At 40.7% G+C, this 26,693-nt stretch overlaps 1 protein-coding gene across 1 annotated transcript in view; it reads left to right on the forward strand.

The window, feature by feature from the left end:
- SKOR2 (SKI family transcriptional corepressor 2) overlaps positions 1 to 25,219 on the forward strand; it is a 32,833-nt gene extending 7,614 nt beyond the window's left edge. The window contains exons 4-7 of the mRNA XM_026496265.1: positions 7,871 to 7,936; positions 8,317 to 8,415; positions 17,464 to 17,531; positions 25,157 to 25,219. Of these exons, the coding sequence (XP_026352050.1) occupies positions 7,871 to 7,936; positions 8,317 to 8,415; positions 17,464 to 17,531; positions 25,157 to 25,219 (296 nt within the window). The remainder of the gene's footprint in view (positions 1 to 7,870; positions 7,937 to 8,316; positions 8,416 to 17,463; positions 17,532 to 25,156) is intronic.
- The last annotated feature ends 1,474 nt before the right edge of the window (positions 25,220 to 26,693 follow it).

Consider the following 26,693-nt stretch of genomic DNA (forward strand, 5'->3'; position numbering starts at 1 on the left):
TGGGTTGTCGTGGGACTTAACGTGGTGTACCTTCAGCTGTCCTATCTTGCAGGGAAGATTAGCGCATGGTCTTTGTATTGAAATGCACATTCGAGAAAATCCCAGAGTGGGTATCCACTTGGCCTATGTTTTGGTATTAAGGTATTTACTTGTGGTCAGACTCCAAGAGTCCATTCATTTAGCAAAGCATCAAAAATCCACAAGAGCCAGTGAAATTATGAAGGCCTGTGATTAGCTGTTTTGGAGTGGTGGTAGCGTGCTTTATCCAGAACACCCCGATTGTGAATGGAGGTGTATTTCTTCCCAAGTAACAACCGTTAACTTCCACGTCCACGTGATCGCATTAATTTATTTACTCAATTACTCCACAAATACTTCCAAATGCCTGCCCTGTGCTAGATACTTTGCTAGGCACTGGGGATTTAGAGAGAAAAGCTATACCAGTCTGTGCCCTCTGGTTGCTTCCAGTCAAGAGGGGAAGAAAGATAAGCCGTAATGCTGTATGAACACTATAACAATGGTCTGCAAAACATACGGTCAGATAAGGTTAATGGAACCGTGTGTTCCTTTAGCCCATCATTATTATTGGAAAATACCAGTATTTTATGTCAGCACACATGCAGTATAACATAGAAGAATAAAATGTCTTTTCAAACTACCTAGTAAGTCAGGGTGCAGTTTTTGATTTTGATATGAATTTTTCACTTCCGTGGCCACGATAAATATAGTTTTTCAAGAAATTTCTATGTCCTTTCTCGAAACACGTAAGGATATAGACATAACCTTAAAATATAGATACTTGCTTCAATCGTTTCCCAATATAAGTTCAGTTTAGCAACAATACTTAGTTTCAGTTGTGTGGGTTGTTTTTAGTTCATCATTTTAATTAAATTTAGTCTTTCTTCAACCTTTCAACCTTACTAGTGACTATTACTTTTCAGGACTCTGAAGGATGGTATCTTTAAATGATTTTTTAAGAACCTTCCTGCTAATGATCGTTAGCCTAACACACAGCAGATATTGTATTTCTATATAATTAGAAGGACCGAACATGAAGTTTTTAAGCAGCCAAAATTCCTCAGAAGCCTGTAGAACTTTTATCCATAGGTCTCTTTAAAATTAGACTCATGGCTTAAAGCCAAGTAATATAGTTTAGGGGGGGTTGGTAGTTTGGGCAAAATATTACCTACTGAAAAATATAAATGACAGCATTTTGCTTGCAATCCCAGAGTAAGGTTTTGCATATCCGTTTTGAATAACTTTAGTGAAGTTAAGTGATTTGAAATTGAATGCAGTGGGGTAAGCTGGTGAGACAGCTTAAAGCTACCGGCAGGTCAAGGAAATCATGGAAGTGGAGTCATCCCCGATTTCAATACATTTCATTGTAGAAACGCCAGCACCATTGGACTCTGAGCGTGGCTGCATCTTGTTATATGTATAGAAGTTTTAAAATCAATTTGATTTTCACTGGTATGATTCTCTAGTGTACTTAATATGCTATGGACGGATTTCTGAGAATAGTAAGAAGCAGTTACACTTCTCATGAATATATAGCGAATGAGGCACTCTGATTTATTATTCCATTCACTCTTAGAACATGCGTATGATTTAAAAAAAAAAGGAAAAGAAGAAGAAGAAAAATTCTAAGGAGTACAACTGGTAGATCTGGGTTTTAATTCTCTCACTAGGTGACTTTGGGTAAATACTTTAACGGCTTTGTGCCTCAGTTTATCCACCTGTAAAATTCGATAAAACCTCCCACCTCTGAATTACTACAGACATTTTTATGAACAGTGAATGTTGAGGTTTTTCAATATAGGTATTCAAAATTAAATTATCCCCATTTTCAGATATCAGTTTCTTTTTATTTATGAAAAAATCTCCCTTCTTACTAATGATTTTTTTAAAAAATTATATGACATTTAAGGAGATAGAGAACACTGAAAAATTCTCCAGAAAAAAAAAATAGCATTTATTGAAAGCACAAGTTCTGAAACTTCAGAGAATTCTAAATGAACTCAAAATATACTAATTCAAGAAGCAATATGTCTGCAAACTTCCAATAAATTGTGATTATGAACTATAAAGTTTGCTATAACTTATTTTGCTATAATTTCCCTGGTATTAATCTTGTTCTGACGCCTTTTTTTCGCTAATGGAGTTAATATTTAGTTCATTCTGTAGCATAGACTCTCCAGTGGTATTGATTTTCTTTTTTCTTCTGTTCTGTGACCTCACTGAAGTGCCAAACATCACAGGGGAAGAATTTGATGTAGAATTTAGCACCAAGAAATTAGCAGAAGTCTGTGTCCTACTGATAGAGGAGAAAATTATTTAACCTCGCTTTCTGTGTCATTGATTTTTTAATGCCCTAATGCAAAGTGTTCTTAAAAACTTCTCTAAACCATACGTTGTGCTGCGTGTTGGTTATTATTAAATGCAGTAGTTATGCTAACTGCAGATGAACTTTGACCCATCCACATCGTACCTCTTAGATCAGTTGTTAGAGAAAGAGAAAGCAAAAATCCCAGGAAATCGAAATCAAAACCAGATTCTAAAATTAAGTTTAAGGATTAGAATGCAGAGTTTATCTGGGAGTTAAACCTGTATAAATGGAGTCTGTTCCACAGAAGGCCAGGCCCTGGGCAGAGGCTGTTGGGAGACCGAGGGCAGAGCCTCAGCCCTGCCCCGAGGGCATGACCTTGCAGGAGCAACCGCAGTCTCTACAATCACAGCTGGTCTTCCAGGGTCTGCCCTCTGGCACCAGAGCACCATAGGGTAGCACAGGAGACTCCACCCGCCAACTCTGGAAGCATCTGGATGTTTGACTGAAATCCTCACTCTTCATCCAAATGTTAGGGGGAATGGGGGTCTTATGCGGAGGCACGGCCCCAAACCAAAATAGTTTGACTCAATTAATCCTTCAGTGTGCAGTTAAATGACACCCTTTCTTTCAATGGGAACATTTTCCCCAGAAGTTTTTCATCAAGTGTTGTCAACAGTCCCGTCCGGAAGAAACATAGAAGCCCTTTTAGTGGTAGCCCCTGGGACTGCAGCCTGGGGCAGTGCGTCCGAATGCTGGTTGCAGGCTCCAGGGAGTTGAACCCCAAGGGGGCCAGCGAAAGGAGAGAGAAGGTACCTCTGTAGAAGGGATGGGTGAATGTCAACGTTTTAACTCTTCATCCAGATATCAGGCGTTGCGTATTGTACCCTGCATACTTAATAAACCCTATACACACGCGGGGTGCGATAGTTGAGTATCTTGTTTATTGAATTCAAGTTTAGCCTGAGAAGACTAATTATCTATTGAATCAGCTCGTTGCCCTGTCCCATGACCACCAACTGAACAGGTCATCTGACCTACTCCATTGGCTCTTAAAATTAAATGAGCTCTGAAAATGTAAGGTATTTTTGCCCTTGGAGGCCACAGCAGACATAAACATTAATATTTTCAAGTCTTGGTTAAAATTCAGTGCTATGATGTTTAGCTCTGAAAGAAATTTTCAAAATGTCAGATAGGAACAAAAACGGAAACATCACAAACTTCCCCAGTGAACTACAAATATAGAGTATGTCTTCCACTATCCAAATGGATCAGAATGTGCTTTTTCATTCATAGGAATGAGTTCATGCTTAAAAACCCCTTATGACAGTTGAGGATTTAAAGTAGCATGGCTTTGTATATCTTCTGCAAACCAGATTGAATTTAAATGAAGAGCAAACAGTATTTGGGCTCCTCCCTAAGGTAGAGGTGATGGTGTTACCTACTGGGCAAGGTCTCTCTGCTCTCAGAAAGCAGATTTTCTAGCTGGGGAAGACTAGGCTTGCTGAGTTGAAACCCCACTACATCAGGTGGTCGAGTGAAGACAATAAACACTTGGAACTTCAGCCCGGGAAGGAATGGATCAACAGCATTTGCAGAAGTTGGGAAAGGCTTTACACAAATAGGGGGTTGGGTGGCATTCTCATTGTGGGTGGGCCACCTTGGGAAGGGCAAAAACATAAGGCAGAGGGAGCGGATGTGAGGAATGAGGGCCCAACAGAGTAAAGGTTTTGTGCTTGCTGATAGAGAAAGGCAGCTTGGCTCAGCTTAATGAAACAAGGTTATGGGGGAACCTGGAGGCACCGGGGAGGAATTTGGAGTGGATTATGCAACGCAGACCATGGGAAGTCGTTGCATGGTTCTTGAACAGAGGTGTGCCATGATATTTAAGAGACAGTAACTACCCTTGTGCCTTGAAAGGTGGTGCTAATGAATCTGTTGTCTGTTTTGGGTTTTGTTTTGGGTTTTTTTTTCTGTTGGATTTCCACTTTCCCCCTCATTTGCTTTTTACCGCTCGTGTGGCATATTCTCACGTCCATCCCTCTTGCCCTTCCAGTTTCTGATGGCTCTGTGAGAGCAGAACCAAGGGTTCACCTGGAATATGGGACCGCGTGGTGCCTGAGGCTCCTGGAGAGACCACGGGACAGGAACCCTGTGGTCCCAGGCTCTCTGGCCTCCACCGCGCTCCGCAGGGTGTAGTTTCCCCGATGTGGCACTGTGCTGCCCCTATCCTTCAGGGCAGGCAGGATTCACGGACAGCAAAGCAGGTGACGGCAGACTGGCTCCATGAACGTGCCTTTGTGGAGTCCTGGTGTAGACATGTCCCTGAGCAGCAACTTCTGGTCACATCAACCCACTGGATGCATTTTATGCCTTTATTATCCATTATTCCCCAACTTTAAGCCGCCCGACCGTTTTCTTTGACAGTCTGACTTAAGATATATTTTAGGCCTGGCCTCTAAGAAAGATGTTCCTTCCATGTTATAATTTTCCCTCCTATAACTCTACGCAATTAGGATCTCCCCCTGCCTTTTTGTAACTTTTTTTTTTTTTTAAGGGAAAATATAGTGGAAAGGAAAGTAAGCATTTTAATTTTTGGATGTCTCTAAACCCATTCATTAATTTTGGAAAAGTAAAATGCACTTAACCTAATGGAATATTTATAAAAATTGGAAGCTCATTGTCAACTAAATCTCATTTATTTAATCTAGTATTAGACTGCTTTTTTTTTTTTTTAACCAGATGGAAAACATTAGCAGTAATAGTGAACAAACATATCCGGGCTCCCAGAGGTCATTTTTAACCACCATTAACAATCTGGTTGCACAGATTAGTAATATACAAAAGGCAACGGTCCAGTAAGAGATACACACCAAAGGCAGCTGAAGCGTCTGTGCTCCTTACTCACCCAACATTTAGCCATTTTTAAAAACCCTTTATAAGTGAGGCATTTGACTCTTCCAAGCTCCAAATTGGCAGGTTTTACCGAGAAGTTGCCACAAAGTATCTATTTGAGATGAGACACTGATGTAAAATATTAATCAAAGCTCCACGAAGCCGGGGCAGAGAAAAACTTCATATCATCAGTAGATTTGCTTGCGGTTCAAGTAGTTTCCACGTACTCGCCGTTTGTTGGATGGTTTCACACCTACGAAAACCTCCTAACTGCAAAGGAGAAAGAAAGTTTACATATCCTATTTCAATTTTTAAGTTTAATTATCCAACTGGAACGTACTGTAAGATAAACAGTCCATAAACTACACTAATGAATCAAAAAGTTCTGTAATGTGATAAGGACACGGCTTCTAGAGTTGCTTCTAGAATTCAGAAACGAACGGTCTCATTTAAATCATGCTTCGAGTGGCTGGGACGGTGGAAGGATGGTGAACCTTCCTCACTCAGCCCTGCAGATGGTGGTGGGGGTACTCGCATGCGTGTTTCTTCTCTTGTTCCACTCAACATTGTATGTGAACATGAAGCAGCTATGCATTTAACTGATCGAGACCAGAGTGAACAGAGGTAAAACTGCACACAATCTGCATTTATTTTCATTTCAAAATGCTATTATTCTTGGTTTATATATTTATGATTTATTATCAACCTTCCTGTTTCTCTTCTTTTGGATCGTAGTATTTTCTAGGAATTAGATTGAAGTGTATATTTAAAATGCTTCACGGGTATTTTCATTATTCTATATAAAGAAGCAAGCCAAGGTTTGAATGCTCAAAGCCTATAGAGAGAGGTCATGTCCAAGATAAAAGCGAGAATGAGGTTGTACAGATATGATCTAGATAGTAGAGAAATGCCTGTCGTTAAGGAACTCAGGGATGCCTAAGACATTAGTGTCCTAATGACGGGGAACCAGGGGAAGCACCTTTTCATCACTATGCCCATGTGCAGGAGTATTTGCATATATGTATATTCACATATATGTATATACAGACACATATATGCATCCACTCATTCCTGCAAATACTTACTCCCAACGGTGATGGGGTAGAATGCAGAATCACCATTTATAATATCACATTAAAAATTTTCCTGTCCCTCCTTGATTCTGTAGGCTACTGGTATGTGCAGAAATTCTGTTTCCCTCTTTGCAGGAATTTTTACCTTGACAGTGAAATCTCCCAGTATTCCCACCGGTGCCTAGGGCCATTACATTCTATTTCTTGCTGAAGAAGGGAAATGAATGAATGGTGAGGAGAAAAATGAAATGATGCATTCTGGCCCATACTATGGTTTAGAATTTATGACTTCCTGCAGTTCCTTTCAGTGACAACTAAAAACACTTTATTAAATACCTATTATGTGTCCAGCGTTCTGCTAGGTGCTGGCCATGCGGGAAACACAGAGCCCCTACCCTCAAGTAGCACGCAGCCTGGTGGCTGTGGAAAGTGGGTTAGCAGACAGCACAATGGATGGAGGGGAAGGAGCCAACCCAGGGGTCAAGGAAGGGGGAATCCATGAAACCTAAGAGCACCTTTGTCTGTCCTCTCGTACGTGAACATAGCAAGCTTAATTATATTAGATGGGTGTTTGCAGATAGCAAGTTGGAATTGGAAAAATGAATTCTGGTTAGCTAAAGGATTACGTTCCTTTGGTTTATTTATGTCTCCTAGGTTACCTAGACTCAATGTATGACTGTACATAAATCCATTTTTTTAGCTTGCCATCATTCTAGTTAGCACAGAAACAAGATAGGTAAGAACACCTAACCTTTATCCACAATCTAGTTTTTATTGGTTGAAGACCAAGTGGTTCTGAAATTATCAGCAAGCATGTGAATATTACAGAGTAATGGAACTTATTTCACACCTCTGTTTTAGGTTGATAAAAAAAAACCTATCAATTATTAGGAAATCACTCCAAACTTATACATTCCCTCCCAAGGAGAACAAAAGCCTCCTCTTGTTTCTTTCTAACTGCCCCCAAGTTGTGGTGATGCGGGAAGGCAGGAGCTTTCTGCTTCCACAACCTTGAGTGTCTCCAATTGCCACTAGGCTCTTTCGCGTCTGGAAGGAGAGGAGCTCTGATCAGAATTCTTCCGGACACGCTAATAGTCCAACCTCCTCTTCTGCCCATCGAGCAAGTACCTGCATTGTAGAGGGTGGGTAGCGGTGGGGGCGGGGAGAGGGCTGCCACTTGAGGCTAGGTAGACTGTGTCCTCTTTTCCTGCAGCTCTCACCGCGCTTCAGGGGGAATTGTGCACGAGTAAATGGGGACAACATTTGGCTCTGAGAACTCCCACTTTTGAGTCATATTAACCAAGCTCCTTCGTAGATATTGAAAGAAAACGAAAAGAAGGGCACCTGTGTGGCTCAGTCGGTTGAGGGTCCGACTCCTGGTTTCAGCTCAGGTCATGATCTCAGGGTTGTAAGATCGAGCCCTGCATGGGGCTCGGTGCTCAGCGCAGAATCTGCTTGGGTTTCTCTCCCCTCTCTCTCCCTCGTGCTCTCTCTCAAATAAATAAATAAAATATTTTTTAAAAAAATTTCAGAAAATAGACTACACAAAACCAATATTTTTTTCTCCTTTTTTTAAAAGGTGAACACACGCAGGAGACAAATTCACCTCATTCACTCAAAAAGGATGTTGAAAATATGGGGAAAGGTAAAGAAAAGTTTTAATTCTGTAGACCTTCTCTTAGCTTCAAAAGACCATGGAGATAACAGGAGGATATTTTTGTTCTACACCATATTTTAAGCTTGACAAGCAACATATGAATAATATATGGACCATTGGGTGGATATAATTGAGATTAATGCATACATATCAATCAATACATGACACTGTAATATAATACTTTAAAATAATATATTACATTGATTTATATTCATGGATTTCTGCACAAAATCTATCCTATGTCTATGCCACACTTTTTAAACTGGTAAAATATTTTGTCTTGTAATAATAAATTGCCATATATAACTGTTCTCTGGAGAGTTATTTGTAAAGATTAGTAAAATGGCTCTTCTGTTTTTCTTTATTAGAAGAACTTCAGAAGGTTTTATTTGAACAAATAGATTTACGGAGACGACTAGAACAAGAATTCCAGGTGTTAAAAGGAAGTGCGTCTTTCCCAGTATTCAGTAAGAAATCCCTTTTATTTTGTTGCATTATGATATGTGACGACGTTTCTATAATTAGGCTTAAAAATAGGCTTCAGAGTACGAAGTGCTTGAAGAAAATGCCACGGGGTCTTCTCGTGGCCTCTGTCTAAATGTTGGGAAATTGTAGTCTGTTATTTATGCTTTGAATCAGCTCACAGATTAAATTTCTTATGAGAACCTTTTGGTATTTACCGTATTGATAGGTGTGTATCTGTGTGTATGTATTACGTGTATGTAAAATATGTATGGAAATATTTCATTAAATACGTAGACGTATTTAAATACTCTGACATTTTTAGATTATATATTTCAAAACAAAAGAATTACTCAGGTACTTTTATTCTCCAAGGTAGGAAAAACAAAAGAACAATGAATTTTTATTCTTGGGTATATCTGTAGCGCTTCCTGGTGCTTGAAATGTGTATGAATATGAAGATTTACAATTTAACAATTCAATGTACATATATTTGTTTTATTGACTGAGGTTAATATAATTTAGCAGTTTTGGATTCCCCATTCATATTTAATGTTAAAATTCCATTCCGAATTTGGTGGCAGATACGGGAGCGTAAAAACTGTCGGTTCTATTCCTAAAGTCCTAGAATTTCTATAGAAATCCTATTCTATAGAAACTCTATTCTATTCCCAGAGTCCTAGAATTTAATGCTAGGTGTCCAAATTTCTAAAATTCGCCAGCCCTGGGCTGGGTCACATTAGGACAAATACATCACAGTGGTGTTTTTTCAAACTTTTTGGAGTTTCCTTTAGTCATATTCCTCACTCCAGAGAAAGGAAAGTGGGAAAGAAATTAGTATGTAAGCTTATGTTTTGATTTCTGTAAATTTAATGTTAGTTTTTTTCTGGGACCCTTTTTAAAAATGTCAGCATGCCCCTTGTAAGGAATCCAGGAACCACAAAATTCTCGTTGGCAATTCCTGTGCTAGGGCCACAGACAAGCATCTGGGAGAAGATTGTTCAGTCCTTGTGACAATTTTAATAATTTGAGCATGAATGTCTGTGTTCACCAGGGCTTCTCAAATGTGATTGTCAGCACAACTAAAAGACGTGCCTTCTCTGGTAACAGCTTTGAAGAGGACTGGGTTCCTGGCACATCTCAAACTGAGTTTCACCGAACACTTAGCAGGGATAGAAACAAGGAGGATGCATGATGGAAGAGAGCTCTGACCACAAGGAGCAGTAGGGTCTGCCAAGTTTGTGATCTCTCAGTACCCACAGGGGAGGTTCGGCGTTCACAGTGCTTCAATGTTTTGAATTTCGAGACTGCCTGCTGAGGCCTCGAGTAAGATGGAAGGGTGGAGAATGGCCTATAGCTTTTAATCATGTGTTAGGATCGTCATAATTTATGGCTTCAAGAAAAAGAGAAAGAAACATTAAAAAAATATCTCTGAAACCTTAAAAACCAAGTGCTTCCAAAGGATCCATGGTTCTCTCATTTCTCAAACAGTATTTTATTTTATTTTTTTTTTATTTTTTTTTTTAAAGATTTTATTTATTTATCCGACAGAGATAGAGACAGCCAGCGAGAGAGGGAACACAAGCAGGGGGAGTGGGAGAGGAAGAAGCAGGCTCACAGCAGAGGAGCCTGATGTGGGGCTCGATCCCAGAACGCCGGGATCACGCCCTGAGCCGAAGGCAGACGCTTAACCGCTGTGCCACCCAGGCGCCCCTCAAACAGTATTTTAATACCCAGTTCCTTGCAACGATGAGCAGACATTGAATTATTTGTTTCCCCTATAAGCTGATATTTATCTCATTGTTGGGTTTGCAAACCCTTGCTTTTAGATCCAGCAGAGTGGGTCAAAGTTCCATTGAACCGCTAACGTACCCATGTAACTCCCCAGAAAGTCAGTGTATCCATAATTTATCCCCTTGATAAAAGCTAATTAATCATTTCAAGGAATTAAGTAATTCATAATAATTGGTACATTTCCCTTCTTAATTGCCCTGCCATACAGTATGTACATGTTTCTGTTAAAAAGAAGTTAGAATGTTATAGTACGACTGGCCTATTTTGATTCAGAACTATCATTCATCCTTTTGAATTAAAGCTAATGCTCTGTGATTGCCACATACATGGAACACTTCTCAAAGAACAACAAAATTTTTTTCCTGTTTTATATCTGAAGCCTACTCCACTGACCAAGGAAGTGGCATGTGTGTGCCCAAGTTTGAATAATGCGTGGTTTAGACATACCACAAAGAGGCAGTTAATTTCACACCCGTGAAAATAGCAAATGTGCATTACGTGCTTGTTAACTAAACGCGAGAGGCCATGAGACTGGCAGACAGATTTAGATTCGCTCAAATGGAGAGGGGAAAACGAACTTTGTGAAGCCACATCAGAAGGAAGCATAGAGGAGTCCCAGCCAGAGTTTCGCAGAGCCTTTTACTAGGAAGGGGACTCTCAGTCATGACACTGAAAGTGTGGTTTACTGAGAATGCTTGTGGACCTCAGCTAAGCTATCATGTGTGAGGATTAGGAACCCAGACCTGAGTTCACTCTGGGGCTCTGCCACTTCCTGGTTGTGTGGGACCTTGGAAGGTGTCAGATGGGCCAGATAATTCCTGTCTCGTGGGAGGATGCAAGGAGTAAAAGAGAGGAACCGTGTGAAGTGCTCTGCATAGCCCAGCCCGAGAGATGTGCTCAGTACTGTCAGCTGTGAGGGTGGTAGTGGTAAGGATGGAGGAGGAGGAAGAAAAGGTTATTAGCACTGAGCTCTCAAAAAGCATTTCTAAAATAGGTTCAAGTTTCTGAGTGTCTCTTAGCCTTCTTGCTGTGGTTCTGAGGGCTAATAAGGACCACAGGGATGAATCCTGGGCATGGAGAGGGTTAAGTTAAAGATCAGAAGAAGGATGGAGGGGGAGAAGGAGGAGGGGTGGGGCGAGGAAGAAGAGGAAGGAGGAGGAGAAAGCAGGTCTCCATAGGGCAAAAGTTTAGAGGAGGAAGAACAAGCAAGTGTCTCTACTTGCTATAAATCTGGAAGTCATTGTTGCCACCAAAGTCATTGTGTCCCCCTTCCCTCACAACTGTGTCCCTTCTCTTCCAGAGCCCTATGCCATCCTTTATTATGGCATCCATCCCTTGGCTGTAGTTTTCATTCATTTTACTCTCTTGCCACTAGCCAAGGGCACCAACTCAGCCCTGAACTGGGGACCTGCCAGAGAGTTGCTGGATGAGGCGACCAGTGGAGAAGGCCCTCTCCCCCTCTCTTCCCCTGTCACTGCAACAGGATGCCCTGGGCCTTCTCCTCTCTTCCCCCACTCCAGCCCTTCCCACCCACTGCCGTTAGCCTAGTCTTGCCAAAGCTCTACCTCTGGCTCCAGATCTTCCACCCAGGAAGCTATAGTGATCCCCTACTGTTGGTCATGGTGTATCTAATTTAACTCTTGACTGACTCTCAGAGCTCTCCATAATTGGCCCACCTTGCCTCTCCAGTCTTACCTCCTCTCCTGTCCTTGCTAAGCTCCAGTTGCCCTACACATCACTCTCTCCCCTTGCTTTCCACCTCTGCAGACTATGTTTCTCGAGTCTGGAATGCCTCCCCTCATCTAGGCATTCCTAATCACTTGCAACACAGTTCAAGCCATCACCTCCAGGAAGCCTTCCTACTTTCATAGTAGGCACTTTTTGCTGACGTCCTACTGTGTTTATTTCTAACTCCACGGGTGTTTGTGTTAATTCCTCTCTGATTGTTTACACCTGCTACTCTCCTCTACAGCATGGCATTGTTCACAGGTTCCGGAAAGGGCGTTCTGCTGCTGCCTGCACAACACCTGTATATTGTGGGCACAGGACATACTCTCAGTACACGACTGAGATTAAAACCGACAACGAAGAATGAGATTGGGAAGCTGAAAACTGTTGTATAAAGGAGATTAGTGAGGGCTCATAAGTTGAGTCCTTGGATTTGCATGTGACAAATTCGTGGTACTTGAGAGAACTGATGGAAAGGCCAGTCAGTTATGACAGGGAAGGCCCAGCGAGTGGGGCTTCGTGAAATATTTCAGGAGTAGATTTTGACTATGTCATCATTTTAGATTCTTGTAAAGAGCTACTCTTCCATGTTACTGTTAAGGGTACTTTTATTAAAAACAAACTATATTTCATCTACTTGAATATAGTTATCCCATCTTTCACCTCTGGCTGTTACCGCAATCGTTCTGTGTTGAGTGGTTTCCTCTCTCTTTTAGTATCACCCTCCAGAGATGGAGCAATGGGGGAATTCTAAAACACGGTACGGATGAAGAGGTCCAGTAGTTGTTAAAAGTAGTGATAACAAAATGAACAGGATGTAAGCAAAGTAAACCCGAAAGCCTATCCCTTGAGGACTAGTATCTACCAGGTGAACCAGTTGTACCATGGGGGTTTTCTTCTTTCTGGTCCTGGGAACGCGGGCTGCATACTTTGTATTGCTGTTTGTAAAACACCGGGCTTTCAAACTATCCATGTTTGCCTTACTACCGTGCTGGGTGGCACACTGCACGTCGATGCTTTCCTCTGCTACCTCCTTTTATACTATCGTTTTCCAGCAATAGTTGGGTTTTAAATGCATCTCATTAGAGAAATTGGCTTAATGATTTTTTTTTATCTCCATTTAAATTGCGTCTTCATCAACCTTTAGAACATAGCAGAAATTTTAGGGTTTTTTTTTTCTTATTCGCCAATTAACAATTTTTTATATCTCAAAAGTTATACACATGCTTGTGGTAGGAAACCATAAACATAGAGAAATACAAAGAAAAGGAAAGAAGAATCACCCATGATCTTATCACCTGGAGATAACCAATGTTAACATTTTGGAATTCCAGCTTTTTAAATGCATCTTGAATCCCCCCCCTTTTTTTTAACAAAATGAATATTATACACTTCATTTTTCACCCTTCTGTTTTTCACTTAACGTGAGCCTCTTTCCGTTACTACAAAGCAGTCATAAATGTACTTTCTTTTTAAAATTGTTTTATTTGAGTGTAGCTGACACACAATGTTACGTTAGTTTCAGGTGTACAGTGTAGTGATTCAGTCTTTCTATATGTTACGCTACACTCCCGACCCGTGTAGCTGGCACCTGCCACCATATAACCCTAGTACAGTGCCCCTGGCTATATGCTCTATGCTGTGCCTTTTATTCCCATGGCTTATTCATTCCATAGCTGGAAGCCTGTATCTCCCTCTCCCCTTCACCAATTTGCCCATCCCCACATCCCCTTTTCCTCTGGCAACCATTAGTTCATTCTCTGTATTTATAGGTCTGATTCTTCTTTTTGTTTATTCATTTGTTTTGTTTTTTAGATTCTACATATGAGTGAAATCATATGGTATTTTTCTTTCTCAGTCTGACTTATTTCACTTCACATATAATACCCTCTAGATCCATCCATGTTGTCCCAAACGGAAAAAAGAAAAAATTAAAAAAAAAAAAACCCTCATCCTTTTTTTATGGCTGTGTAATATTCCGTGTGTGTGTGTGTGTGTGTGTGTGTGTGTGTACACCACATCTTTATCCATTCACCTATTGATGGACCCTTAGGTTGCTTTCATATCTTGGCTATTGTAAATAACACTGCGATAAACAGAGAGGTGCATGTATCTCTTCAAATTAATGTTTTTGTTTTCTTCGGGTAAATACCCAGTAGCAGAATTATTGGATCATATGCTATTTCTATTTTTAATTTTTTGAGGAACTTCCATACTGTTTTCCACAGTGGCTGCTCCAGTTTGCGTTTCCATGAACAATGCACAAGGGTTCTTTTTTCTCTACATCCTCCCCAACATTGGTCATTTCTCGTGTTTTTGATTTTACCCATTCTGACAGGGGAAAGGTATAACCACATCTCATGGTAGTTTTGATTTGCATTTCCCTGATGGTGAGTGATACTTAGCATTTTTTCATATGTGTTGTCCATCTGGATATCTTCTTTGGGAAAATGTCTATTTAGGTTCTCTGCCCATTTCTTAATCAGATTGGTCTTTTTGGTACTGAGTTGTAAAAGTTCCTTACCTATTTTGGATATTAACCCCTCATTAGATATATCATTTGCAAATATTTTCTCTCAGTCAGTAGGTTGCCTTCTTGTTTAGTGGACGGTTTCCTTCACTGCGCAGACGCTTTTTATTTTGCTGTAGTCCCAATAGTTTATTTTTGCTTTTCTTTCCCTTGCCTGAGGAGACATATATAGAGAAATGTTGCTGTGGCTGATGTCAGAGAAATTACTTCCTGTGCTGTCTTTTAAGATTCTTCATGGTTTTGGGTCTTACATTTAGGTCTTTAATCCTTTTTGAATTTATAAATATACTCTTACGTTAGACATTAAAGTGATCAAAGTTTTAGGCAATGGACATCACTGGAACGAAATCCTTGCACATACCTATAATGATTCCCCTACGATAAACTCCTGAAAGCATTGCTGTGTTAAACACTAGGAACTTCTTACAGCTCTTGATACGTAATTTCTAGTTGCTTTCCAGAAAGCTGTACTAATTTATAGTCCCATTCTTGGAACACCACATCTCACTTTTTCTTTTAATTTCTTCTAACTTAAGGAAAAATGGTAGCTCATATCGTTTCCTTTCAATGCTAGGGACATTGAGCACTTTCTATGTCTACTTTCCAGCTTTCTGTTTTGTAAATGCCCATTATGTTCTCTTCTCATTTTTCTTTTAATGTGTTCTTCATATTGATTTCTATAAACTCTTTATATACTAAATAGTAAGGCTTTGTCACATGACAAATATTCTTTTGTTTGTATCAATTACCTTTAGCTATTGACCATGATCTTTTGTGTGTTGAGGGTTCAGTTTGTTGGTAGTTTATTGTCATACCGAAGTTTTAAATTTTTGTCTAATCAAATCTATCAATCTTTTCCTTTTTTGGTTTTTCTAACTTTGATACCCTTCCCCACCCAAATTTTATAAAAATACACCCCATTTTTTCTAACACTTTAACGGCTTTATATTTTTTTTCATTTTATCTTAAGGAACTATATTAAATGTACCATCATAGACCAATGAGCATGAATTAAGTAAGGACTAAGGATCGCCATTCCACTCTGAATTGTCCTTAGCATCTTCTGGGATCCCAGGGAAGTGCCGCAGTCAGGTTTGGTGGGTGACGGGGTGCAGGGGTTTCCTCTACCCCTTTTGTTGCAACTAACTGAGCCACTTGCTCTTCCTTACGCCTCTTCCCATGTCTTTGTATACAATGCTGTTCTCCACATCTCTGCTCAAGCACTCCTTGCCCCGTAACTCCCCCTTGACCTTTGCTTTGTGCCATGTTCTTACCCCTAGTACATATCTTTCATGTCAAATTCAGAGGTGAGACTAAGGGAGAGGTTTTTTAAAAAGATATAAAAGGCAAAACTGTGGAGACAATAAATGATCAATGGTTGCCAGGGGTGGGTGGTGGAGAGGGATGAGTAGGCAAAGCACAGAGGATACTGGTGGGTATTCTGATATTACAATGGTGAATATACGTCATTGTATATTTGTCCAAATCCATAGACTGTACAATACCAAGAATGAACCCTAAGGTAAACTAGGGACTTTGGATGATTACGTGTCACTGTAAGTTCATCCATTGTAACAAATGTCCCACTCTGGTGGGAGTTGTTGACAATGAGGGAGGATAGCAGGTGTGGGAATTCAAAAGAATTCACATAGGATAGAAAGGTAGAAGTCAAAAAAATAAAAAGGACAATGTTTTTAATTTCCAACTACCCAGCATCTCATGAGTGGTAAAGGATTTATTATCTTGAAAGTGGTGGGAAGCCATCACAGACTTTTCAGCAGGAGAAGGAAAGGGATTTGCCGAACGAGGGACCGGAGGCCAGGTGGTCAGTTGGGAAGCTATTCCGGGAAGAGGTGTCCATGTTGGGGAGATGACAGTGGCAAAGGGAGCTGAGTTTGGAGGCAGACTGGGAAGGATTCACACACCAGTGGCTGCAGAGGTGAAAGGAAGAGCTGAGGAAAAGATGTGACAAAGTTTCTGGTTTTTCCAAACTGTTGCCCTGACCCACGGAGTCAATAGGAGATTGTGCGACGTTCTCATTTAAAGCAGAAAATGCCAAAGTCAGCCAGACCCACCCTTGTGTGTGTGTGTGGGGGGGGGGGGGGTCCACACTTGTAAAAAGAGCACCTGGAGAGGTTGCAATGATACGATACACGTTGGGAAGTCATTTCCCAGTAAAAATGAACACTGTGTAGAATGGCGAAGATAGTTTGCATGACAATCTCTTAGCGCTCCCCCTCTTCTCAGATGGAGGCAAGGCAGAGCCGCTCCTGGCCCACGGAGGACCACAGAATAAGGCTGATGCGGAGGGAGAGAGTTTGCAGGTTGGGAGTCAGAGTATGTTGATCAGTCTCTGGGGAGTGCAGTGAGGCAGGCATGGCTAACAGACCTTCATCTTATCACCCAGGAGGCATGACAGGCACGAGGGTCCACATTTCCTAAGACAGCGGAAGCTCTATACCTGTGACCTGCTCAAGCGGGCAAAGGTAGAGAACATGACTGCACCAGACATTTCTGACTAGTATCTTTTTTAAAAGATTTATTTATTTATTTGACAGAGAGAAAGAGAGAGAGTGCACAAGCAGGGGGAGGGGTGTAGGGAGTGGGAGAAGCAGGCTCCCCACTGAGCAGAGAGCCTGATGTGGGACTCGATCCCAGGACCCTGAGATCATGACCTGAGCCAAAAGCAGACCCTTAACCGACTGAGCCACCCGGGCGCCCTGACTAGTTATTATATGCGCGGGATCATCCATCTAGATAGTCTATGGGATGCTGTGAACTATGAGACACAGACCTTACTCTCTCAAAATTTGCCGTCTGTTCTGATTATGGCGCCTTGAAAACAGCCCCATTATTTACTTAAAAAAAAAAAACAAACCACAATCCTTTTTAAAAAGGGGAATGGGCTTCTCTGGGACCGTCAGTAATATTTTTATTAAAAATACTAAAAGAAGGTTTTTGCGACTCTAATTAACGTCTTTCTCTCTGTCCCTCCTACCAGATAATTTTCAAGATCAGATGAAAAGGGAACTAGCCTACCGAGAAGAAATGGTGCAACAGTTACAAATTGTAAGATGATTTCTCCTTAAAAATCTATGCCCCTTGATGGGTTTGTTTTCAAACCACCCAGTTGTATGAAACTGTTCACGTTTTTGCCGTGAAACCCCTTTGGTCCACCTACCACTCACCTCTCAGCTGGTTTAGATGCTAATTACCAAGAGATTTACTTAGACGCAGGATAAACAGATGTGTCAGTACGCTTCCTCGAAATGTAACTACCTACCATGTGTTAATAGACAGATGTGTGAATTGTCTCTGTGGGGGAGCCACAGGTACCTGCCTTGTCTCCCACTGTGCACACGTGTGAGCACGGCGCTGGGGTGCACTAGGAGCTGAGTCAAGGGCAACTGTCTTCTCTCTTTCTCTCCTTTTGTTACCCAGACCGGAGCCAGGCCCTCCGCTGCCAATAAACTTGGTATAAATACACTTAGTCAATTAAATTCACGTGAAGGGTGATGAAAGAAGTAATAATTTCCAAATGAAGTGTGTTATTCACCCTCTCCTAATCACGTTGAAAAGTGGACGCTGAGAGATATTTATGTGGAACCAGGGAAGCAGGAAGGTGCCTGGCAAATACGTGTAGTGGGGGTTTTTGTTGCCTTTTTGGTTTTTTCATTCTGAATTCACTGCCTTCATCCCCATGCAGATACTTCTGGTATTAATCATTAGGGCTTTTAAAACAGTCTCCCATACTCTCATTGACCTGAGTACAATGGGGGAAATGATTTCTGTTCTGTATTTGTAAGATATTTTTAATCACCTGGATAAAAACATACGCTGATCCTTGGTGGTATTCCCAGCATGATAATTTTAATTTGGGTTGCTTGATGTTTCTGAGCTTGTCCACGTTACCCTTATCGTATGAAGCATGTATCCACGCATACCTGCCCATCTTGTCTAGAGAGCCAGAGAGCTAGCTCTCTATCGGGATAACTCGAGGAAGATAGGTATTACTGTTTTCTTTCTGCGGCAGAGAAATCATGCTCGTGTTAATGGAGATTGCTGGGAGTCATTTTTATTTTTTATTATTATTATTTTTTAAAGATTTTATTTATTTGACAGAGAGAGAGACAGCCAGTAAGAGAGGGAACACAAGCAGGGGGAGTGGGAGAGGGAGAAGCAGGCTCCCAGCAGAGCAGGGAACCCGATGCGGGGCTCGATCCCAGGACCCCGGGATCAGGCCCTGAGCCGAAGGCAGACGCTTAATGACTGAGCCACCCAGGTGCCCCAGGGAGTCATTTTTAAACCAACCTTGTAGCTCATGAGGTTTTTGCCTATTCTGGAAGCTCCGTTAAAAGTGCTGCTTTTGCTCTTAACGCTCCCACTGGTTTTCCTTGGCCTCAAGTACTGGTGAACATTCTCTGTTCCAAAAGCCATGTCAACATCAGATACCTCTTAAACAGGACCTTTCTTCTTTTGTTTGGTTTTCTTTGTGTTAGTTTTGTTTGCACCTGAAGTCATAGGAGGGGGTGGGGTGTAGAAGGATTTTTCTTAATTGATTAATAACCAAACCCCCAAAGAGGTTGAAAAAAAATGTATCTACGTTCTTAGCTTTTGATACCTAGGTCATAAGAGCTATTAGTTACTTGCTGTGAATATGCTTATTGTTTTCGTTGTCCAAAGGATGAATTAATTTTTTTCTAAGATTTTGTTTTTAAGTTATCTCTACGTCCAACGTGGGGCTTCAACTCATGACCCTGGGATCAGTAATCACATTGGACCAACCTAGCCAGTCAGGGACCCCAATCCAAAGGAAGAATTTAAATATAGATTTGGAGACAAAGGGATGTAACATTTCAAGACCTTACTGATTTTACACATCACTTTCGGACTCTTAAAAATCGTGCCACATGCAACCAAAACTTTGTGATTTGGGGGGGTGGGGGGATCGAGTATAGCAACATGGGCTTTAAGAAAGGGGACTAAGTATTTATTTCAGTGTTCCTGTTTAAGGTCAGTTATGTAGCTTTAATGTCTTAATTTTCTTTGACGTTCAGTCTCTTCAGTAAAAGAGGAAATGATACTGCATCCATGTAATAAGCAGGTAGTACTGATAGAAGAAAAAATGTCTTTTGAGTTATTTGGTACCTGGCCGATATAAACTGGTATTACTAAACATTTTTATTACACTGTATTGCAAAATATGTTATCATCATATATTCATTTATCCAGACAACTGTTACTAATTCAGATTTCTCTAGATACTAAATGATTCCCGGGCGCAAATTAAGTTCTTTGGGAGAAGCCAGACATTTTCCCCCCAGCCCTGTAGATACCATATAATTTCTGAAATCCACAAAAGCCGACAACATGAAAACAGGTGAAATAGACATGATTTGTCCCTCTTGCTTCTTCTCTTGTGTTTCCTGCTGTAAGACTGAAAGGGTCTTCACACTGCCTCCAATGCCTAGCATTGGTGTCTAGCATCAAATGGCTAACAATAAACATTTGCTGAATGAATCATCACTCGGGGATGACCCCTGACTCAACTCCAGTACTCTCACAGAGTGGGCCTCTTTTCCAAATTTCCCTGGCTTGTTCCTGATTTCCTCAGATTTTCTTTTGTGCCAAGAAACTACTACTAAAATGACTAAAGAAAACCATACTGGTGAATTATGGACAGCACTGTCCTTGGGACCCACAGACACAAGCTGGAAGGTCTGCAAACTTCGGTACAAGACCACTCCCATATAGTCCATCGAGTGTCAGTTTCTCAGCCAAAGGACCTCGTTGTAAGGTCTAACCTAGCGCCCTGATAGGCATATAGTGAGGCACAAGTGCGTAATCAACATGAAATGCCCGTGTGTGTCATCCAAAGCTATGCCAGTATGAGTCATCAGTTTCATGGCACGCCCCTTCCTAAAGCAGTACCCCAATAGTAGGATTTTCAAGTCCTGGTGGCTAGACAGATTTTTGTGCAAGAAGGACCTGTGTTCACCTTATACCATCCGCTTTGGAATTGAGGCGGCAAACTCAAGGTTACCTAAATTTTATCTAGTCCTTTATTCAGCTGTTTTATTTGCTAAAATACTTGTGGGGGTAATAGCTTTAGAATATTCTACCTAAGGATTTTCAAGAAGTGGCTAGGTATCACAGTTATTCACTTTCTCAATATTTTTAGTTGAATGATCTCATTCATCAGCAAATATGGTTACATGCTTTGCTTCCTAGGAATAGGGCAATTCACTCAGAATTATTTGATTGTATTATATTTAAACTATTTTATATTTAAGGTTTACAGAGCATATATTACAGAAGAGTCATTTGCCTACAGATAAGCATTTTTTTCCCCTTTAGATGAAATAAGAACCCATCCCAACCTGCAGTCGTGGAGAATTCAAGCATATTAAAGCCGTCATATTTTATGACAATTCCCACAGATGCACAATGCATGTATCCTATGCTGTTACACAGTGTTCTTATTCAGAAGATTACATCGAAAGCATCTTGGGTATCATTGCTATAGAAAGAAAACTTATGAATTTCTTTGGCTTCTGCATTTTAGATTCTCTACTGACTATAATTTCTGCACCCACTTCCTTTTTCAGTTTGTTAAATGCAAAGGGGTGATGATTATAGAGTCAAATAATTGACTCTCTTTGTACACTTATAAATGAATGTAAGTTTCTCTCGATGTGAGATTTAAAGCATATGCAGTTTATTTAACATTTATACGTGGGCAACAAGCTGACTTTTTTTTTTAGTAACTTAAAATTAGAGTTTATAATACTTCACACAGTCTGTGTTAAAGTCCTCTACCCCTGCCCTGGGTTTTCAAATGCTCACAATGTTTTCTTTACTAAGCCAGAGTTATGTATACAAGCAAAGAAATACATTCTTCTCACTATGAACCAAATGCGAAAGTTTTAAAATTTAACAAGTTCATGAAAATGTTAGTGTGTAGTATAGAACAGAGCAAAACATTTTCTCATTCATAGGGGGATTGTGATTCTTGGAAAACTTTGTTCAATTTTGAAAACAAAACCCATCACCCTGTACAATTAAGAAGAAAGTGAAGAAGCAAAACGCAATGTTCTGTATCAGTTATATCTAATTTTTTAAAAGTTAAAAAGAAGCTGAAGATATTTTACTTAGTGTATAACCTTCTGATCAAGGTTTTTTTCAAGGACTGAAATATAATATAATTTACACATTATGATGCCTTGATTACTTTTTTCATTGATAATTTGGCAACAATGTTTCTCAAGCAAGTGCCTCTGTGTAGCAGCTACTACTGTGGGTTTGTCCGAGACATACTCTTCTTTAGTCCTAATTCTTGCAGGACATTGTGTGCAAAAGAGCGCCTGTGATAAATGGCTCAACCCAGGTTGACATCCTCCGAACTTGCTGGATTGCTAAGAGGCGTGTTGATGGAGAAAATGTGCTAGTCTCAAAGTGCCCTCTACTGTTTCTCCAGAAGGCTGCAGGCCCACGCAGCCAGTAGAAGCTGGTCTCAAAGTTCTTCATTAAAAGCCTCAATTAAAATAACTCTCAATCAATAGATTTAGTACTAATGTTTCGTTCACTGTGGACTTGTAAAAAAGCAATTTACAACTTCCCAATGGTGGGAGCACATTGCTTCCTCGCAGTGAAAGGAGCGAGGTCTTTATTGTTGCTGGAGGGGCCCTCCCTGTTTGGCAAGGACACAGCTCTTCAGAGATAGGGTCTTTCCCGGGAGATTCTCCAGGATTCATTAGGATGGGACCTTGCTCAGACTTCTGCCGTCTCCACCCAGAGAGTTTTTAAAATATAGCCTATGTGTTTTTTAAAAGATAGATAGAACAATTACTGTTTGGCACCATATTTTTAGGAAAAGATCCCTAGGCCACTAGAGGAATTTGGTTTTGTGGCTAACTATGCAAGAAAAGAAGGTCCCTGCAAGTCAGATGACTTGATGCTGCCTTAACATTCCCCAGCAGCAGACAGACTTGGACTACAGTCGGTCCTTTTCCCATTATTGATCGATTGCCATGCATCTTGACAAGGCGATCACGGTTCCCTCGTTTTGAGGCCTTCTCCTCTTTCTGCTTTTGACGTGTTAACCCACCTGAATGTCTGAGGTCAGGCTAATTCTTTCTTGGCACAAATTGGAAGTTATCTTTTTATACTTTTGATAGACTAACACCAACTAGGTAATTAATTTAGAACTTACATAACTTTGAGGGAATTTTTTGTGTCTATGCCAATTTTGGTGAAAATGAAAAGAAAGGTTTTTATAAGGTCTAGTACAGGAAATTTACATGAAATAATTAGCTCAAACGGAGCCTCTGGAGCCTGAGCTCCCAGGTTGGGGAGTGTTTGCCGAGGTCTCTGTGAACACAGTATTGCATTTGGTGGAACCCAGACAACTGTCAATTGTAAGAGGCACCATTACTTGATTTATCACAAGAAAAGAAACTTCCAACCATGATTCTAAGATATCGTCAATTATAAGACATCTAATTTCAGAGTTGTTAAAATGGGAGGGGGGAAAAGTGCATTTTAGAATCAAGGAAATAAGGTAATCTCCATGAACAGTCGAGCCATGTGCTGCTATATTCTTTATCATTCATGATTTAGGACTTAGCATCAAAAATACATGACTTTCGGCTCGCAACCTTATGCTTTTTGTTCTTTGTTTTTGTTTGGCTTTTATTTCATTTTGTTTTAAAGAAATGAATGCCACAGTGTTTGAGTGGGGGTGATTCTTCAAACAGATTTAAATTCCCATTTGGAAATTTGGGACTCAAATGTGGAAATGTCCCCCCCCCCCCCCAGTCCTTTTTCCTTTTCCTTCTCAGCTTTCTACCTTAATGAAATCCTACATTGTTGTTTCTGGGGGGAGAAGAAAAGAGAAAGAAAAAGCAAGAAAGGGAGGGAGGGAGAAAGAGTGGGAAGGAGGAAGCTAGAAAAGAAAAAGTGTTCAGACATAGATCTGAAAGCAGTGCCCCTCAGGCACTTTTCTTTGGGTTAGAATGAGCAGTTGATGAGACAGTCCATGGAGATGTTAACTTGTGCAGTGCCTGGGGTGGAACAGACTCTCTCTTGTTGTGGCCCTGAGTCTTGGTGTCCAGGCCTTTCTTTAAAAGTGAGTGTGGCACAATACATTGTATTAGGTAATTCCTCATACCCCAAGGTTTACATCATTTCTGCTTGTTATCCTAAAGAGTAGAGTTCCATTCAAGGCTCTGTTGTATCATGCATCTAAAGAGAGAGGCGATCCACGTGGTTTGGCGTATCTCAACAAACACCGTGATGGGAACTGTGTGTCTCTGTTAATAGCAGGTGCAGCATGACCTAGAGTGAGAACAAGAGGTAACTAGAGTAGGTCCCTATGTCACTGTTCTTGTCATAGTTATCCAGCTCCTCTCAGCTCACGTCCTAAAATGTGAGATTGAGACTCTGAACTTTTTATGGCACTAACCGAATGAATCATTAATTTTCATGCTGTTGTCTGTGGCCTTTATCAGATATGTGCCTGATCCATGGTGTATCCATGTCGTGTTTGTGTATCAAAACAGTGAGATGATTATGTCAGCCTTCTCTTTTTTTTTTTTAATTTTTGCCATTAAAAAGACTGATTCAACTGGCCAGTTATTATGGCAAAATGGTCCAGCTAATCCCGTCACTCACATCATTGTGATTCATCGTTCCTTCCCATTCGAAAAGGCTCATATTTATGGATGGTGGGTCAGGAGAACAAAGCACGTATATGCCTGAAATGTGGGGAACATATATGCATCAGTATGCAAAAACATTGCCTGATCAGATGAAAATAATTGCATTTGCCCCACCGCTTTTATGTAACAGCCGTATTTCATGTTACATTCTAGAAGACTGGATATTCCTTTCTTTAAATGTAAAATAGGTTCAAATCTTTATAGTCCCGAGTTTAGCCTTCTAATGATGAAGGTAAGGAACATAAGCATAGAATAACCTTAACTGGGGTTAATAAAGAGGTAAATCTAAATAATACATGTCCAATTTCAGCCATTGAATCTTCAAATGAAAAGTAACATATCAAATGAGATAGGCTTTTGTTCAAAGTCCCAGCAGTGAAAAGTACTTTTTAAGTTTATCCAGGTAGCATCCTCAGGGGTCGTATTTTCCACTCAGTGCAGTGATTTCTGATGCTTCTTAGTAGTTATTGGGAAAGTACCCAGAGTAATAATTCGTGTTTAGTTAATTCATCTTATTTGTGATTTATAATGACAGCCTATTTTGTCACTGTAACTAAATGAAAGATAGCATTGATCTAGTTTATAAGCATATCCTTGTCTCTTTGGACATACATTTTAACATCATAACTTTGTTTTCATACCTAAATAAAAAAATAATAGTACCACATTATTAAATGCAAATTTAAACAAGTTCTGCAAGTGAGATGTCAGATACTCACCTCAGAGACCAGCTCCAGCAAGAGTCCCGTGTGCTCGCCAGTTCTGTCCTTGATCTGCTTTTTAACAGGCCTTAGGAATTGCTATGTCTGGGAAGCTCCATACTGTTGACAGTCGGATGGAGACCTTTTCTCCTTCGGCAGGGGTGGTGGGGGCATTCACTGACATTCAAATTGTTAGGCATGATGAAGGGTCTCCATGTGCATCTGTCTTTAAATTTAGCTTATCGGGATAGTTTTGCTTATTTTTATCTTATAGATCCCCTATGCAGCGAGCTTGATCAGGAAAGAAAAGCTTGGTGCCCATCTCAGCAAAAGCTAAAAGGTAAGCTTACCAGATGAAAGCGATTTTCCTGAGCTCAGAAGTCTTATTACTCAGCCGTGTTCTTTATTTGGTGTATTCGAAGTAGCCCAAGGGATTGGTAAAGTTGCACCCCATGTTTCAGCCAGTACACGGATGAACTTTGTTATGCCCGGGCATGGGACTTCCTAAGCGAATGGCCACATACACTTTATAGATTCCTTGGAAAAGTCGTAAAACTAAGGAAATTCTCTACTCCTCTGCAGAAGCAACCTTCGTTCTGTTTTGAGGTTTTCTGTTCTCTGTGGTTCTCCCTGACACCCCGGTTACTGCCCCTCCGCACAGAAGTGGTGTGTCAGCAGTCATGGTTACTGTACCTTCTCTTCTGTGCCTCTCCTTTGCTTCCAAACGTCTTCCCGAAATCCGGCTTCCAGGGAACTACCGACAGACGGTGATGTGAACAATTGCAGGCAACGTGGCCCTTTGAGAAAGTCCACTGTAGGAAGAGTCATTCATTCTTTCCCTAAACCAATCACTGTTTCTCTAGAGCGGAAGCCAGGTTCAAGGTCACGTCCCTGGCAAGGATTTAAAAGACAAATACTCTGGGCTCCTAAGGCAAGGAAGACAGTAAAAATTAAGTAACCATAGTCAGAACAGACCTAAGCATTTCCAAAGCAACTTTTTGATTATGTAGAAGACATGTGTAATTGTTCGAATCGAAGGGATATAAAAACTACGGCTTGTTGGTTCTGTAACAATACATTAGGATGACCTAACAACCGGAATTGCTAAATCAGGAAAAAACTCAGATGTCAGAGGGAGCATTTGTAAGTGCTCACGGCCAGCTAGGATTGCGGTCATTTATCAGTTTGACCTGTTCCCATCAGAATCATTCTTCCCGGGCCTTCCCTCTGGAACATGTTTTCAACTTAATAGAATTTATTGGCCAAAAGAATTCTGTACAGCGCAGGCTTGTGGTTCCCTGTCTTTCTTTCCCATCCCTTTCTGCATATTGCAAGCCTCCTCCATCTTTGTACAAATGACAATCCCACCTCTTGTCATCATCTTTATTAGTGATAATCTTCAGCATTTGTCTTAAATAATGATAATTATGTCACCACCCACATTTCATCAGGAGCTCAAAACTCTTTCCAAGACGGTCTCGCATTCAGATGCTTTCCCTTAATTTCACACACAAGGAACTAAGGTATGGAGAAGGAGATGTGATGTTTTAGGTCCGTGCTGCAAAGCTAGGAAGAGATCCTAGGGCTCCTGACTTTAAATTCAGTGCCAGCTTGCTCCTGATACATGCACTTCCTGTCCTCTGTGAGCAGATGTTTCCGCAAGAGAGACAGTCAAGTAATAAGTCATTGTGTTTCCATCTCCATGAAGTCCTCCACAAGCGGGCCTGCGAGTTGGCTCTCTTCTATATCTGCAGGTTTTCTTCTTAAGCCTGAGGTTGATGTTGGGCATTTCTTTCTCATTAGCGTAGACA

Source organism: Ursus arctos, unplaced genomic scaffold (assembly GCF_023065955.2).
Source record: "Ursus arctos isolate Adak ecotype North America unplaced genomic scaffold, UrsArc2.0 scaffold_17, whole genome shotgun sequence".
Taxonomy (NCBI): Eukaryota; Metazoa; Chordata; class Mammalia; order Carnivora; family Ursidae; genus Ursus; species Ursus arctos.